General features: G+C 46.2%; 1 protein-coding gene and 1 long non-coding RNA gene across 6 annotated transcripts in view; one reads left to right on the plus strand and one right to left on the minus strand.

Annotated features, from left to right (window-relative positions):
• The first annotated feature begins 1,086 nt into the window (after positions 1-1,086).
• On the plus strand, positions 1,087-9,486 carry LOC125346727. Its single transcript, XR_007210025.1, has 3 exons — positions 1,087-1,097; positions 1,500-1,504; positions 8,527-9,486. It is a non-coding gene; the product is annotated as an uncharacterized LOC125346727 (long non-coding RNA).
• LOC125346359 (semaphorin-4D) overlaps positions 1,135-14,906 on the minus strand; it is a 107,670-nt gene continuing 93,898 nt past the window's right edge. For 2 of the 5 annotated variants that reach the window (XM_048338965.1, XM_048338884.1), the window contains one exon: positions 11,545-13,833. In XM_048338965.1, coding sequence (XP_048194922.1) covers positions 12,911-13,833 — 923 coding nt within the window. In that variant the 3' untranslated portion in view covers positions 11,545-12,910. Of the gene's footprint in view, positions 2,027-2,926; positions 3,025-6,504; positions 6,715-11,158; positions 11,366-11,544; positions 13,834-14,906 lie in introns of those variants that run through there. The other 3 variants (XM_048339213.1, XM_048339048.1, XM_048339130.1) reach the window with 3 other exon arrangements.

The raw sequence follows: 14,906 nt of genomic DNA on the forward strand, positions 1-14,906 counted from the left end.
GGGGGAGAAAAGATACAGGAATTTTTTTTCTCTGAATAGTTACTAAGACAGGAAGTAGGATGGACAAAAGAGTTAGTGTTCAGTAGTAATCAGTCTTGTGGAAGGATTATACTTAGCTGTTCATGGTGAGATTGAGAAACAAGTTTATATGGAGAAAACTGAAGGGAATCAAAAAGAAATATTACTGGAGTTGTATAAGGGCCTTGTAAGGTAGCTCGACAGAAGGTATATGTGGGGAAACAAATATCAGCTTCTATAAAGGCAATGCCAACTCATGTGTGGTGGGCAGGGCTGATTCCCCACAGCAGTGGTTAGTGCAGTCTACCTAGAAATGTCCCTGGTCAAACATGGGACCCATACATTATCAGACTTACTGAGATTCAGAAGATTTGATCACATAGATAACACTTATATCTTCCTAAATTGTTTGGTACATTTGGGATCCCATCCAAAAGATAATACATTTCATTTGGAATCATTGCTAGTCATAAGAATGTGTAAGAGATTTTAAAGATAAGAAAGGTTGTGGGTCAGGCTGGAAGCAGGCTGGGGTAGCATGCCAGTTATCCTAGTATGGAAAGCTAGGCAGGGCCACTGGGAAGTGACCTGTGCCATTTGTCCTACTGTGCTGCAGTTAGAGTGGTACCAATTGTCCATAACGGACTGGCACCTCTTTGCAGTCAGAGAACATCACCCGTGTGCTCTCACTTGCCCCCATGGACTAGTACCACAAAATGGTTGAATTGACAATGGCAGCTTGGCAGGGCTGGGTGAACAGGAGCTCTATGTGGGGAACAGAGTGCATGAGTCTGCCTGGAACCCAGGCAGAGGATGGTCATTCATGCTGTATCCAGAAAGTGACTGGTTGGAACATGTACACTCAAAACAGGACTGATTCCAGGCTCACCCTGCCCCAGAAAGAAGGGAAGTGGAGTTGGCTATAGTTGCATAACTAAAGGGACATACAGCGTCTCCCTGTGTCACATAGAGGTTGGCTTTGTTTGTAACAGAGGTTTTGGTTTAATGATACCTGTGAAAACTCATTTTACAGTCAAGAACAGACATGTCTCTAAGATTAAAGACCAGACAGCTCTAGGGTCAAGCCTTCACAAGTTCACACACAATGACAGAGTCTTCAGTAAACAGCTTTAATAATTAGAGACACAGAAGCAAGTATAAGAAAACTCTCACCATTTAGACACTGTTATAACAGTTTAATGTGGCACCAGGAGATTTGCATAATTGAGCTGTTTGGCTTTTCCACCTCTACTTCTACTGCTTGATGGCCTGTTGCAGAAGGAGAGCACTGACAGGGAAACACTCACAGGCAGGAAGAGCATGTGGCACTTTAAAAACACTCACAGCCCGTGGTCTGAGGTTAGTGAAGATGACACACAGACTGTGCAGAGCCCCTCCCTCACATACATACTTCGAATGGACCTCATCCTCACTCAAGGCATAAAGCAAAGGACTTCACCTGGAATCACTTTTCCTGGCAGCTGGGGTGAAATGGCTAGTGCATTAGGCGGGCGGGTGGAGCAATGGGCTGGACTTGCCCCTGAGGAATCAGGTGGGGAGTTGGCCACATCAGCCCTGCTTTCTGTCCTGGGGGAGGAATGGATGTATGGATGTAAAATGATGTCTTGGAATTAGATAGGGGTGGCTGCCTGGGGCGGAGGAGCCTTCACTACTGTTTGCACAGGATACTTGCTTTGGTTTGCAGCCTCCTGAACACCTGGTCACCTGTGTCTGCCAGACATACCCTTCTGTCCTACATTAGTACCTACATTTCAAAAGGTCCTGGCTACACTCCCAGGCTCAGTTGGGGTTCAGTGTATCTACTGGTCATCCTCGTGGTGGAGCCAGGCAGATGGCGGCCCAATGGTTGTGCATAGCCAGCCAGGGCAGAACAGCTTGCTCCTTTGAGTACAGGGCTTTCTGCAGGAGTGGGTCAGCTAGGATCAGCTCAGGATCTGCACTGGAAGTGGTCTCCTGGTACCTAGAAGGTGTCCTTACTGCAGCTTTCCTGAAAGAACAAGGAGATATTTGAAATCTTAGGAGAACACATGGGCTTTACCTGCTCAGTTTTGTTTCTCCCATAGATGTCTAAGATGTAACAGAACTGAACATCTCCTCCCGTGAGACCAGTCCACTTAGAGTCTTAAGGATGAAAGCATTTGGGAGAGGTCTTCTCAGAGGACAGAAAGGCAAAGAAGCAGCCATAAGTTCCACCTCTTGCTGCTGCTTCTTCACGGGGGGCGGGGGGGGGTGCTCAGAGCATCCTGGGGTACCCAGAGAAGATGTTATGGAAGGAATTGGAAAAGGGAATGTGCATGTATGTCCTCCAGTATGAAAGGCCAACTATGCATGCTCTCCCCTTGTTGGCAACCCTGTTGGATGACCATCAGGCAGCCTGGCAACCATCTGACCCCACAGCACTTTGAGGGATTGAGATGATGGAGACCCATCTATCTACCTCTGGCCAAGTCTCTGATGGTAGCCAAAGCAGCCACACCAGGGACTCAAGGTCCTGTGGTCTAGACAGTCTTCCTTATGTATGAGAAGTCTTGGGTCATTGTTGATTTCTACAGGTTTGGAGCTGGTGACCGGCCCCATAAGGGATAGACCCAGGATGCCACTTCTCCCTGTTCCCCATCAGAACCCAGCTAGGAGCCACCAGGAGGCAGTCCAACCTTTGCAGGTTTCCTGCTTGCCTCAAAGTGGTGACTTGCAGAGTGTGGGTCCTGTCACTGCCCTGTGCATGCCTCCTAATACTGCCTCAGGCATTCCTTGACCCTTGACCCAGGATTCCCCCAGGGTGGCAAGATTCAAAAACAGAACTGCTCTGCAGACTGACAGTAAGTAAGGGGCCTACTGGCAAATGTGGGTCCAAAGAAAGATATCTCTGGGATGGCCAAATACATACCCAGGCCTTCCTCCAGCCCTGCATCAGCCGATCATGCTCCCCAACTACAGCCCGCCAGGTAGCAAGCTCTCTGCTCCACTTTTCCTGCTGGGCTGCCTCTGGAAGACAAGCAAGGCTGAGGTCACAGCTTTGTCAGATTCTATGGCACTGATGCTGCCCACTGTCCAATGAGACTGCAGAGGGTGGGCGATCCTCAGTTCTGACCTGCCCCAGTGGCCTGTCTTACTGGGTTGACCCCTGGCTAGGTGGAGTGAGGCCACAGCAGAACTCCAGGCATCCAGTGGTCTTGTTTTCCTTACTGGCAGTGCTCAAAACATCCCTGGCACATCCTACTCTCCACTGGCAGCTTTTCTCAAGGCCACAATGGACCTATCCTCACATACCCCATTGCCACTTCTTGTTCCTTTGTGACAGAGGACTTCCCACAGCCACACAGGTGGCACAGACCCCAGGTCTCAGGTGATTCCTCAGCTCCCTCCAGTGAGAGTAGCACAGAGCCTCAGAAGTCAGCTTGGCTCTCTCTGAGACTGATAGTATCACAGGAAACCAGCATAACCGTGGGTTATGGAAACATTATGTCCCTTGCCATTCACTCTTCAGTGGCTTCCTATGTGTATTCTCAAAACAAGTTACTTAGCTAGGCACCAGTGGCTCATGCTTATAATCCTAGCTACTTAGGAACCTGAGATCTGAAGATCTTGTCTAGGCAGAAATGTCTGTGAGACTCATCTCAAATTAATCACACACACACACACACACACACACACACACAGAGAGAGAGAGAGAGAGAAGAGAGAGAGAGAGAGAGAGAGAGAGAGAGAGAGAGAGAGAGAGAGAGAGAGAGAGAGAGAGAGAGAGAGCCAGAAGTGGACCTGTGGATCAAGTAGTACAGTGCTGGCTTTGAGCAAAAGAAGTCCAGAGATAGTGCCCAGGTGCTGAGTTCAAGCCCCAGGACCTGCACCAAAACCAAAACCAAAACAGAAGAATACCTCTACAAGTTCCTAACTTGCAAGGCCACCTTGACACAAACATCAGCCAAGCAATAATGAAGTACATCCATTTCCCTGAGCCACAGGCTTATCTCTGTGAATTTGAGGCTCCATGAATAAGAGCCCTTCAGACAGAAAGCCATCCAGAAGCAGGTGGGTCAGTGCAAGTGCCTGCGGTCCAGACCCCAGTGGGGTTAGAGAATGGGGGAACAAGGGCCCCTTCAGTGGTCTCCAGGGACACCTCAGATTCTAACATGTGAGGGGAGTAGAGAAGCAGTCTTGTTACCAGTAGAAAAACATTTTGCTTTGTAAACAACTGTTTCAACATTGCCTTTACCTTCAAAAACAAAAATCACCAAAGGGTGAGAAAACTCTGAGCTGTCTGAACAGTAACCTTGTCTTCTAACCACCTGTAATTTGGCTGTAAAGCAGCTTGAACTCAAAGTCAAGTCTTGCCCTATACTTGTTTTCTGGGCTTTCGTGACCTCATCTGTAAGCAGGGTAACAGCATCACCCACCTCCTCAGACAAGGAAACTAGATGCAGTGAAGCAAGAGAGGACTTCATGCTGTCCTGATGCCTCTTGCAGACACTTCATGGCCATTGGTTTGGCAATGGGGCCTCTAACTCTTAGATGAGGCAGGGAAGCCATGGTATTTTGTGGACAGGGGTACAGCTGGAGGTCCAAAGGGGAACCTTTGCAACTACTTTTGCTCTCTTGAACTCACTAAAGGACTCTAGGGAATCTTTCTTATGTAAATAGAAAAACAGAATTTCTTTTTTTCATTGTGAAGGTGACATACAGAGAGATTACAGTTATATAAGTCAGGTAATGAATACATTTCTTTTTTAACACTGTCTACCTCTCCTTCATTTTCTCTGTTTTTTTCCCTCCCTACCACCCTGTCCAAGTTGTACAGTTAATTTCCAATACAGTGTCTAGTGAGTATCACTGTTGAGTTGGGTCACCCTTTGTTCCATCATTTAAGTTCAATTGAAAAAAATTAAGAAGTAGAAAGAAAAGTTAAAGAAGTTACAATAAATAGGTGGAGTGGTAGAGGAGCATCCTGAGTATCCTCTTGCCTGGAAGGAGTTCCAGAAAGAGAACAAAAAATGCAATGAAAAACTGTGAACAGATATTTAAGAAAATGTTCTAGAATTGGGGGCTGGGTTTTCATATGTAATAGCTCTAAGCCAGCACATGAAAAGACCAAGCTATGATGAGATCTCACAGTGCTTAAGAAAGTGGGAGAACACTGAAGCTGTCAGAGAAGAAACACAGGACAGGTGAAATACCCAGAGCTAGAAGAGAGGGGAGCAGAGCCTCACACAACTGCATGCAAGTGACTGTCAGTCCAATTTGCATTCCCAGCACAGGTTCAAAACATCACTTCCATGTAACCTTTTCTGAGGTGGGCTAGAAGATACATTACCACAAAACAGCAAATCAAGAGAAGCACACCTAGGAAACAAGGTGATCCAACAGGAAAACCATCATCAGCCTCAAGGTGAGCCCAGAGCAACACCTAACTCTGGTTTCAGGATGGGAGCTGACCTCCAGGTTCCAGGGAGACCAATGACACTGCTTTGTTTACAGTAATCAAGTGAGTTGGACAGCTGCAGAATTTAAAGCTGGTTGAATTCCTGAGAACTAAGAACTGAGAACTAAGCAAATAGAAATAAGCATAGTGAACAATCCTGTGAGAAACAGCACAAGTAAGGAAATCCAACCAGGCCCAGGAACTCAGCTGTCCTAATAACATAAACACAGGTTCCTGTGTTGGAAAGAGAGACTGGCAGCAAGTTGATGTGCATGCCAATGAGTAGTGTGTGATGTGGATGTGTGCATGTGTAAGTGGCAATGCATGTATGCAAGTGCGCAGTGTATGTCTGGTATGTGTGTATATGTGGAGTGCCTATAGGAATGTATGTGTCTTGTGCAGGCTTGTGATATAAGTATGCATGTGTGGGTTTTGCATGTCATATGTATACAGGTATGCACAAGGCACAGACATATAAGAGCCATGTGTGTGCACATATGTATACTGTGGAATGTGTAGGTTATAAGTGGTAGACATGCAAGGATGGTTGTTTTGGGCATGTGCCATGTGGTATGTATACAAGTATGCACGCTGTGTATATTAGCATATGTGACATATGCATAAATAAATCTGTGTGCCTTACACAGGCATGTATGTGGTGTAGGTACAAGTATGCATGTTAGTGTTGAATGAAGGCATCTCTATGTACAAGCATGCATTTTGTGTGGCATATGCATGTATGCAAGCATTGCATGTACATATCTACTTAGTGTCTGTGTAGGTATCCCATGTGGTCTGTGCAGATATTGGTGTGATATATGTCTGTGCATTTATATACAAGACGTGTGTGTGGCATGTAAAGGCACATGCATGGTATGTGCAAGTATGCCTGTGCACACTGGGGGAGCAGAATGAAAAGAGATGCTCATATTTCTTAGTGGAAAGTCAGTAGGTTAATCTCAAATCTCAAGTGCTACACGTAAGCATATTTTCAGAGAAACATGAAAATTGTCCTCCTACGTGTTTACAGGGGCATGGACATCACTTACCACGTCTTAGCACAGACACTTGCACATTGGAGGACTGCTTCCCCGCAGAGGAGAGGACAGAGCAGCGGTACTCGGTACTCTCCTGGATGCTGTCTCGCAGCCAGCTGAGCAGATGGGTCCTGCCATCAGGCAGTGTGTGGACCTGCACTGGCACACACGTCTCCAGGACACGGCTGTTCTTCTCCCAGATGAGGCGGAGGTCTCCAGGACCTGTGGGCATATGCACCATCTCCATCCATGTCCTGAATATCAAGACTCAGAGGAACTGCCAGAGAGGCAAAGGGCTCTCCCCAGAGGAGGGGTTCTGCCTCAGCTGGAATACAGGTGACTAGGAGCAGCTTCCAGTTTAGTCCCTGGGCTTTGTCTGGAGGATGCCCCCACCCCAACAGAGAGTAGGAAAGGGCTCTAGATTCCTGGGACCTTCATTTCCCATTGGCTTCCAGCACTTGGACCACGTCTTCACTATACTCACTATACACACTATACACACTCCACAATCCCAGTCTACAAAATTTGTTTCTTTCTACTTAAGTGTTTTCAACTCTAGCCACAAGTTACTTCATCTATCTACCAAGGTATCTGAATGTATACCTACACGTATATGCAAACACACTTATCTCCATGTCCATCCACTGGGGATCATAAATACAGCCTTCCCTCAGTGTCCGCAGAGGACTGGCTCTAGGTCACCCAAATCCACAAATACTCAAGTCCCATATATAAAATGACATAGTGTATAGTCTACACATATCTACTATATACACTAAATCATCTCTGAATTACTCAGAAACCCTAATATAGCACTAATGCTATTATTAAACAGTTGATATACTACATTGTTTAGGGATAGTTGTAAGAAAAAAAAATGTCTGAACACATTCAGTACAGAGTCCATTTTTCTCTTTTTGTGACTATTTCTGATCCATGGTTGACTGATCCATGGGTGTGGAAATGCAGACAACAGGGACAGGCAAGTGTTCCCTTCTTTGGAACTGCTCGATGTCTTCATGACACCATATTTTATTAGCCATTCCCCAGCTGATGGGCAGTTAGTTTCTTAAAGCTAATTTAAGAAACTTTCTTAAAGTAAAAGAAACTCTGGCAGTATCAAAAACTCAAAGAATGAGAGTGTTTTGCCACATCAAACATGAATATCATTTCTAAAAGAAGCTTAATCTCTTTTTCCATCCACCAGCTCCCACAATGGTGAGGACAGGGGACTTTCGAAAGTTCTCACAACAAAACCATTGGACAGAGAATCCCAGTAGATCAAGTTAGAGATGCACACTTTTGGGTTTGGGCAGGAGTAGCCTGGAACATACTAGCTGCAAATTCTACTATAATTGGGATGGTCTTAAATATGTCATATTCGTCAAAAAATGGACATCATTACTAGATGTTAAAAAAATTTAAGTACTTACATTGCATTCCTTCTTTTTAAGCTATCCAACTCCTTTTGAATGCAGAGGAGATTGAAGAGAGAGGGAAATGAGTTAAAACCAATCTGCATGCCAAGTGCCGGTGGCACAAGCCAGTAATTCTAGCTGTTGAGGAGGCTGATATCTGAGGTTCATGGTTCAAAGCCAGCCCAGGCAGGAACGTCTGTGGAACTCTTATCTCCCATTAATCATCTTTTTTTTTTTAAGCCAGAAATTGAGCTGTGGCTCATGTAGTAAAGCATTAGCCTTGAGCAAAAAAGCTCAGAGACAGTGCGCAGGCCCCCAGTTCAAGTTCCAGGACTGGCACAAAACAAAAGCCATTCTGCAGGGCTACCCCATCTGTGCTGCACCATCAATGTACACTAGTAGTGGCTTTTAATCCAAATCTACAACATAGCTGCTCATGTCCATATGCTGAGCTCATGGGGCTTCATTCTCCCATCTCCCAGCTAGGGCCCTGTTGGGAAGATCACTTGTTTCTGCTTTGGGCCATTTGCCCCAAGTACCCTATCATCCAATCTTGCTAGGATGGCTTGGGTAGTGTTGCCCACATCCTCATCTGGTTTTGGGGTGTGTGTGGTAGGTAAGGCAACGCTTCTGGAAATTTTCTGCTTTCAGCTATGGGAAGGCTCTTAAAGCTCCTGCAGGCTTGAAGTTCTCATCTGTCAAAATTTACCCCATTTCACTCAGGCCTACTCTGAGAAATTCAGGACAGGGTAGTACTACATGCCTCATTTTATAGAAATTTGCTTATATTGTAGCCTCAGATCTCATGTGATTCCCTAGCAACCATGTCATGTTTGTACTGGCTCTGGGTTCTGGGAAGTATGAGCTGTTGGCTCAGACTTCACCTGATTTTGTTCTTCTCAGACTGAGGCTGAGAGACACAAGTGCAGAATTAAACCTTGTCCCTGTGCAGCTGCATTTGTTACCTCTAAGGGACTGAAGCCCAAGTTCAAGTGTGTCATTCCTTCTCCATGACTTAACAGTAAAATGAGCCTTTACTGTGGTAAGGTGGATCTGAAGTTCACCTCCTCAAGACATCCCAACAAACATCCACAGTCAGGACTTCATCCAGTGGTCTCCAGAGGTGACAATCACTCCGCACCACTAAGGACTTCATGGGGATCTGGACTGACAACTGGAGACAACTGAGGACTCATGGCTTCCAGATGAGGACTGGATTGGCTCGGAGCTTGGGGGTCATAACCCATCCAAAACAAAGGACAGCCTGAACAGTGACTGAGAGAGGCTTGATGGCTGGAACTTGTCAACAGACACAACAGGGAATCCTGAGATGGAGAAATGTCACAGAGGGGCACTCTCCTGGTGTGCCCTCCTCTAAGGCACAACTAGGTTAGGGGTTAGAGCTACCAAGGCTTCTGCTGCCCAGGCCTCACCTTGCTTCCCACAATGGTTCCAGAAGATCTGTGGACGGGTAAGGATAAGGGTCTGAGCAGCCTCCAGGGCTCAAAGGGATGCAGCTGCCCATCAATCAGAAGGCTTAGCTGCCCAAGAAGGGTTTCTGCTGGGTTCAGCTGTCCTCATAAATGGCCCAAGCCCATTGAGCAGCAGCAATGAAGTCATATAGTGGTGAGTCTCATGGTAACCCTCACATGTGGATCCTGCCTCAGGACTTTGTGTGGTAAGAGTTTTGCAGATGTGACTAGAGAAGGGTCTGCAACTATAAACCTTGGATTATGTGGGTGGGCCTGTGTGTGTATGTATGGTACATGTATGACATGTTATATGTGTTGTCTAGTTGCTATACGGAATGGATATGGCATGTCTAGGTACGGTTTGACATTTAAGATGTGTGTATGGGACTGAGCTGTGTGTAGTATACATATAAAATATATACAGTATGTGGTATGCATATGGTGTGATGCACAAATGATGTATGAGTGGGTGATGTGTACAAGTGGTATGGTGTGTATGCTATGTGCTATATGCACGATAAGAAGCATGTGTGTGCAGTGTGGTGGCATGCATGTGGTGTGTAGTTATGGTATGTGGTATGGTAGATATGTATACTGTTAGTATGGTATCTGGTGGTATGTATACGGTGAGTGTGGTTATGCAGTGGAATGTGGCATGTTGTGTGTAATCTGTAGTGTTTGGGATGTATGTGATATGATGTGGTGTGTATATAGTGTAGTATTTGGAGAATGTGGGTATGGTAAGTGTGGAGTGTAATGACAAGGTGTTAAGTCATGTCGTAAGGTATATTGTGTGGTATTTGGAGGTATGTGGTAGATTGTCTGGTGGTGTTGTGTGTGGCAAGTACGTGGTATGTGTTGAGGCATCATGGCTCAGAGCATGGTGAACCATAACAAACTCAATTCTGCTAGTAAATGACAGGATATGTAGAAAGCAGTGCCAGACCTAGGCCAATGGACTTGCTCTGCCCACCCTGCCTGGCACTAAGCCATTGGAAGGTTAGGGACAATGTTGAACCCTGCCCTTCCAGCAGCCAAGCTGAGGTTGACTCTGAAGTCACAAAGTGACCAGTGCCCTAGCCATCCCCCCTGAGCACTAAGGGCTCATGAGCTGTCGACCTACACTGATCACACCTGCATTGCATACCATGTCATCCCCTGGTAGCAACTAACTCACACACAGCACAGGGCAATGCCCTCCATGTAGACTCTTGCAAGGGAGCAGGAACTGGCCAGACCATCTGACCTCTGATCAGCCCTTGCTGGAGGTGACATGTTCCCACAACAAAGGTCACCAGCAAAGCCATGGGGGGCAGGAAGGAGCCAAAGAGGTGAAGATTCAGTCTTACTGGAGAAATGGGTTTCCTTCCATGTCAAGGTTGGAAAACTGGCTTTTGTAACAAATCTGACACAGGATGGTTTCTGTCAGTATCTGCCCATCATTACACATCACCCATTACTGCTTTTACAGCACGGTGGCCGACCTGAGCAGTTATGATGAGAACCTCTCTGCTGGAATCAGAGGTTCCAAATAGCCAACACCTAGACCTTTATGGCAGATCTCTGCTGTATCTTAGAACAGCTTGGTGATGGCTATTCACAGTTTATCTCTGGATAAATTGCTATGAAAGTAAGATACAATGTGACCCCAGAAGCACAGCCATAAAGGCAGCAGGAGCTAGAGGATGGAGTGGATGTGGAGAGGCCCTTCTCACATGCCACTGTGCTTCCAGTGGTGGCCAATGGGAAGACAGTGACAGACAGGGTATGACTTACCTACAGCCTGGCAGAAGAGATGGAAGGTCCCCAGCGCCTGCACTTGCTGTGCTTGGTCACCCAGGAAGGGTGGCAGCAAGGTGACCTGCGTGCTGCTGTGAGGCCCTGAGCCCAAGGCTGGCCAGGGGCTTCGGGGAGAAGACGAGTTGGGGCCCAAACAGGACAGGGATGAGGAACCAGGAGGAGGAAAGGGCTTAGGAGATGAGGCTGCGAGACAGAGGACAGAAAAGAAAAGGGCACTAAGGAAAGAAGGTAGTCAGGAACAGATCCCATGCTGGGGAGTGCAAAATGCAGCAGGAAACAGACAGGTGGAGGAGGAAAAGGAAGTGCCCCGGACTGCCCTGCTGGAGCCATCACACAAGTAACTAAGTAACAGCCTGCCCAAATCAATGATAAGGCTTCTCATTTATTTGGGTACTTTCCAAATATATACAATTCAAAGTAGAAAAATAAAAAGAAAGTAAATCTTATAAAAACACAGACGTTGCCACCAAAATGACCAAATCACATCATGCTGTAGATGAGGCTGTCACACAGACACACAGAATCCCAGTTTATTGCTCTTTGCCATGGAATAAAAGTCTCCTTGTAATGGGTGTTTACAGACTGGGGATGTGGAGTGTAAGATGAGTGTGAAAATCGTACCGCCCGTTTACATCTTTAGTGACAGTCGTAGAGTCATCTGGAATGGAATGGCTGCTGGATGCCCGAGGATGCCGTGGTCCTGCCCACAGCCGGCGGGGCGGCCCCATCTACCTGGCCCACTTCTCTTCCAGGAGGACAGCTCTGTGAAACGGAGGAGCAAGGCCACAGGGGACGCCCGAGGACCATGGGTATGAGATGAGACAGGAGGTGTTCGAATCATCTTTCCAAAGGCACTGTCCATGTGGACAGGAGGTTTTGACCAGCGGCATTGCCATGAACTTATGAACTTATGAAACTCGTCTCCTTTCATGGCCCAATGCCTTTGTTACACAAAACCTGCCTTGTGGATGTGGAAAAAAAAAGAGAGTAGAGCAAAAAAGTCTGTCTAAAATGATGCTTCCCTCAAAGAATAAAAAGAAATCAGATCAAAAAGTGAGTGTGTTCAACAGGTGGTTTTAGGTCCACATTTCTAAAAAGCCGAAAGAATGCCTTCAGCAAAAAGAGTCTATCCCTGAGAACCTTAAGCAACATAAGCCACATTGCATATCATATAACAAAACGTAGAAGATCCACATCTTCTAAATATTAAACATCTGCTTCTTATAATTGTAAAAAAAAACTGACCAAAGACATCAACACAATCAAAGTAAAAGTACTAAAAAATAATTAAATGGAAGAAAAGAATCGTGCCAATCTGGACAACAGGCAAATAAGTTACCAATCTGATAAACTAAAATGTCATTTCCAATCTGGAATTAAATTATCTTTTAGTAGTTGCTACGAAAAGGGGAAGCGGAAGGGTCACTCTTCCCAGACAGTAGAGGTCACCATCTCTCCCCCAGGACAAAAATAAGGGCTAAGGTAACATGGTGCCACTACCCACAGGAACATTTTAAAGTACTCCAACAACTGCGGGACTTGAGACTGGGATGCAATGCTTGTCATTTTCCAAACAGACAAAGAGAAACAAGTCACAGCTTCAACTCAAGAGAAGAGACAAAGGGTGAGGTTTGCTGCACAATCTTGAGACTTGGCTACTGCACTGGTTAAACACTAAACTCTCCACACACAGACTGCAAAGACACAGGCAGGAGCACACCACGGGCCTCAGTCTCCATCGGCATCTGAATCAGCAAACTTCAGTTCACACTTGACGTCAAAAGGCTTTTCCCTGGCAGAGAGATCATCGATCCTCTGCGAGTCCTCGCGGTCTGTGGGGACTTTGCTGGTGATGGTGTCCTGCTCTGTCTCGTAGCCAGTGTCCAGAGCTGGCTTGGGATGCTCTCCATTCTGCTGGGAGAAGCTTCCAGGCTCCACCAATGTCTCCTTTACGCTCTGCTCTAGGTCAGAAAAGTCTGACTTGGGCTTCTTTTTCCCGAGCAGCAGCGCTGAACGGAATTTCAAGCACTGTCCGGGCAGGTAGCCCTTGTAACAGTTGTAGACTAAGAGGCAGAGGAAAAGGACGAAGATGAAGAGGAAGAGGGACATGAGAAGACGGTTGTCGCTCGACTTGAGATACACTGTCTTTGCTGAGTGGAGCTGGGGAACCTTGTTGATGAGCTTTGGTTCACAGGAGGTGCTAGTAGGCAGGGGCTTGGGAGGGGAGGTAACAGCAATTGGTGTGGTGGCCTGTATGGCTGGAGTCGAGGCAGATAACTCCAGGGAGGATGCCGCTGACATTCTGGGGGTCATTCTTCTACCTTCTGTCTGAGAAGCTGACAAAGTAGTGGTCCCTGGAGTCCGTGGGACTATTTTTACCTCCAGGACATGCTTGGTGAGCAGCTGAGAGACTGTCTTGTTCCTGACCCTCTCCTCCGACAGGCACTGGTATACCCCACTGTCTCCCTCAGACAGGTTGAAGATGAGCAGGTTTTTCCTGCCCACAAGACCATACTTAGGGCTCTCAGCCTTCAATACACCATTCTGGAACTTCCACACCACCTGGGCCAGGTTGGACTTTTGGGAGCATTTGAGTTCTGCTGTGCCACCATGCTTGAAAAAATGCTGCCGGAAACTTTCTTTACTTTTATCTGGAACATCAAGATAAATGTGCACAGCATCAACAACCCTCAACTGCTTTCGAATATCGGTCAATACCTACAGACGACACAAGAGTCTCATCCACGGGAGCAAGATGGACCTTCAGGCCAACCGAAAAGATAAAGACATGCATGAACAAAGCAAGATGGAATCTGGCTAGCAGAAATCCCACATCTCACCCCAAGTCCCGGGAGAAAACTCATCAGGCTGGTGACAGTAAGCAACGGCCAGTTATGTGTCTGTGTGACAGTTATGTGTCTGAGTTAGATACCAAGTGATTCTGCTAGAAGTTGGGAAGGCCAGAAGTTGGTGTTGGTCTTACATTTCTTTCCTATTTCTCCTAACCTAGATGCTGCTGTCAGATAGAGGAGGGATGGGTCCTGGGCATCCTAGCCCAATTCCACCCCTGGCTTTGGCTACATCACTATCTCCCAATGGTTAGCCACAGAAAATAGGATCCTGATGGGAAAGGAATACTAGTCGAACTAACTATGGGCTGCATGTCTCTTGTCTGAGGTGTTTGGGGCCAGAAGGATTTTGGAATTACAAGTGTGTTTAGATTTTGGAATATTTGCATGTGTGAAATGAGGTATAGCTTGGGGAGGAGAACTAAAACCTAAATACAGGATTTATTTGTAAGTGCATCTTAGACACAGAGCCTGCAGTTAAATTTATATAATATTTAAAATGATTTTTTGCATGAAACACGAGTCTCATGGTGTGAAATTTTCTACTTATGGGGTCACACTGGCACTCAAAAAGTTTCAGTTTTGTGAATACTGGGTTAGAGCTGTTCAGCCTGTACTCTGGGACTACTGCCTCTCATTCTTAACAGGTAATTGTTTTGTTTAAAAAACTCAAATTGAGAAGTTGAAATGATTTCTAGTATACCCTATGCAAATACAAGTATTTTTTTGTTATCAAAGGGACAAAGAAAGTAACAAATCAAGCACGTGACAGGTGACCTCTGATCAAAGGGGAGAAAGGAAAACATACATAAACACACATACAAATGCCATAGAGCTGAAGCACTGGGAATGGTTGGATAGCCTCACTGTTCCTG

Source organism: Perognathus longimembris, chromosome 1 (assembly GCF_023159225.1).
Source record: "Perognathus longimembris pacificus isolate PPM17 chromosome 1, ASM2315922v1, whole genome shotgun sequence".
Taxonomy (NCBI): Eukaryota; Metazoa; Chordata; class Mammalia; order Rodentia; family Heteromyidae; genus Perognathus; species Perognathus longimembris.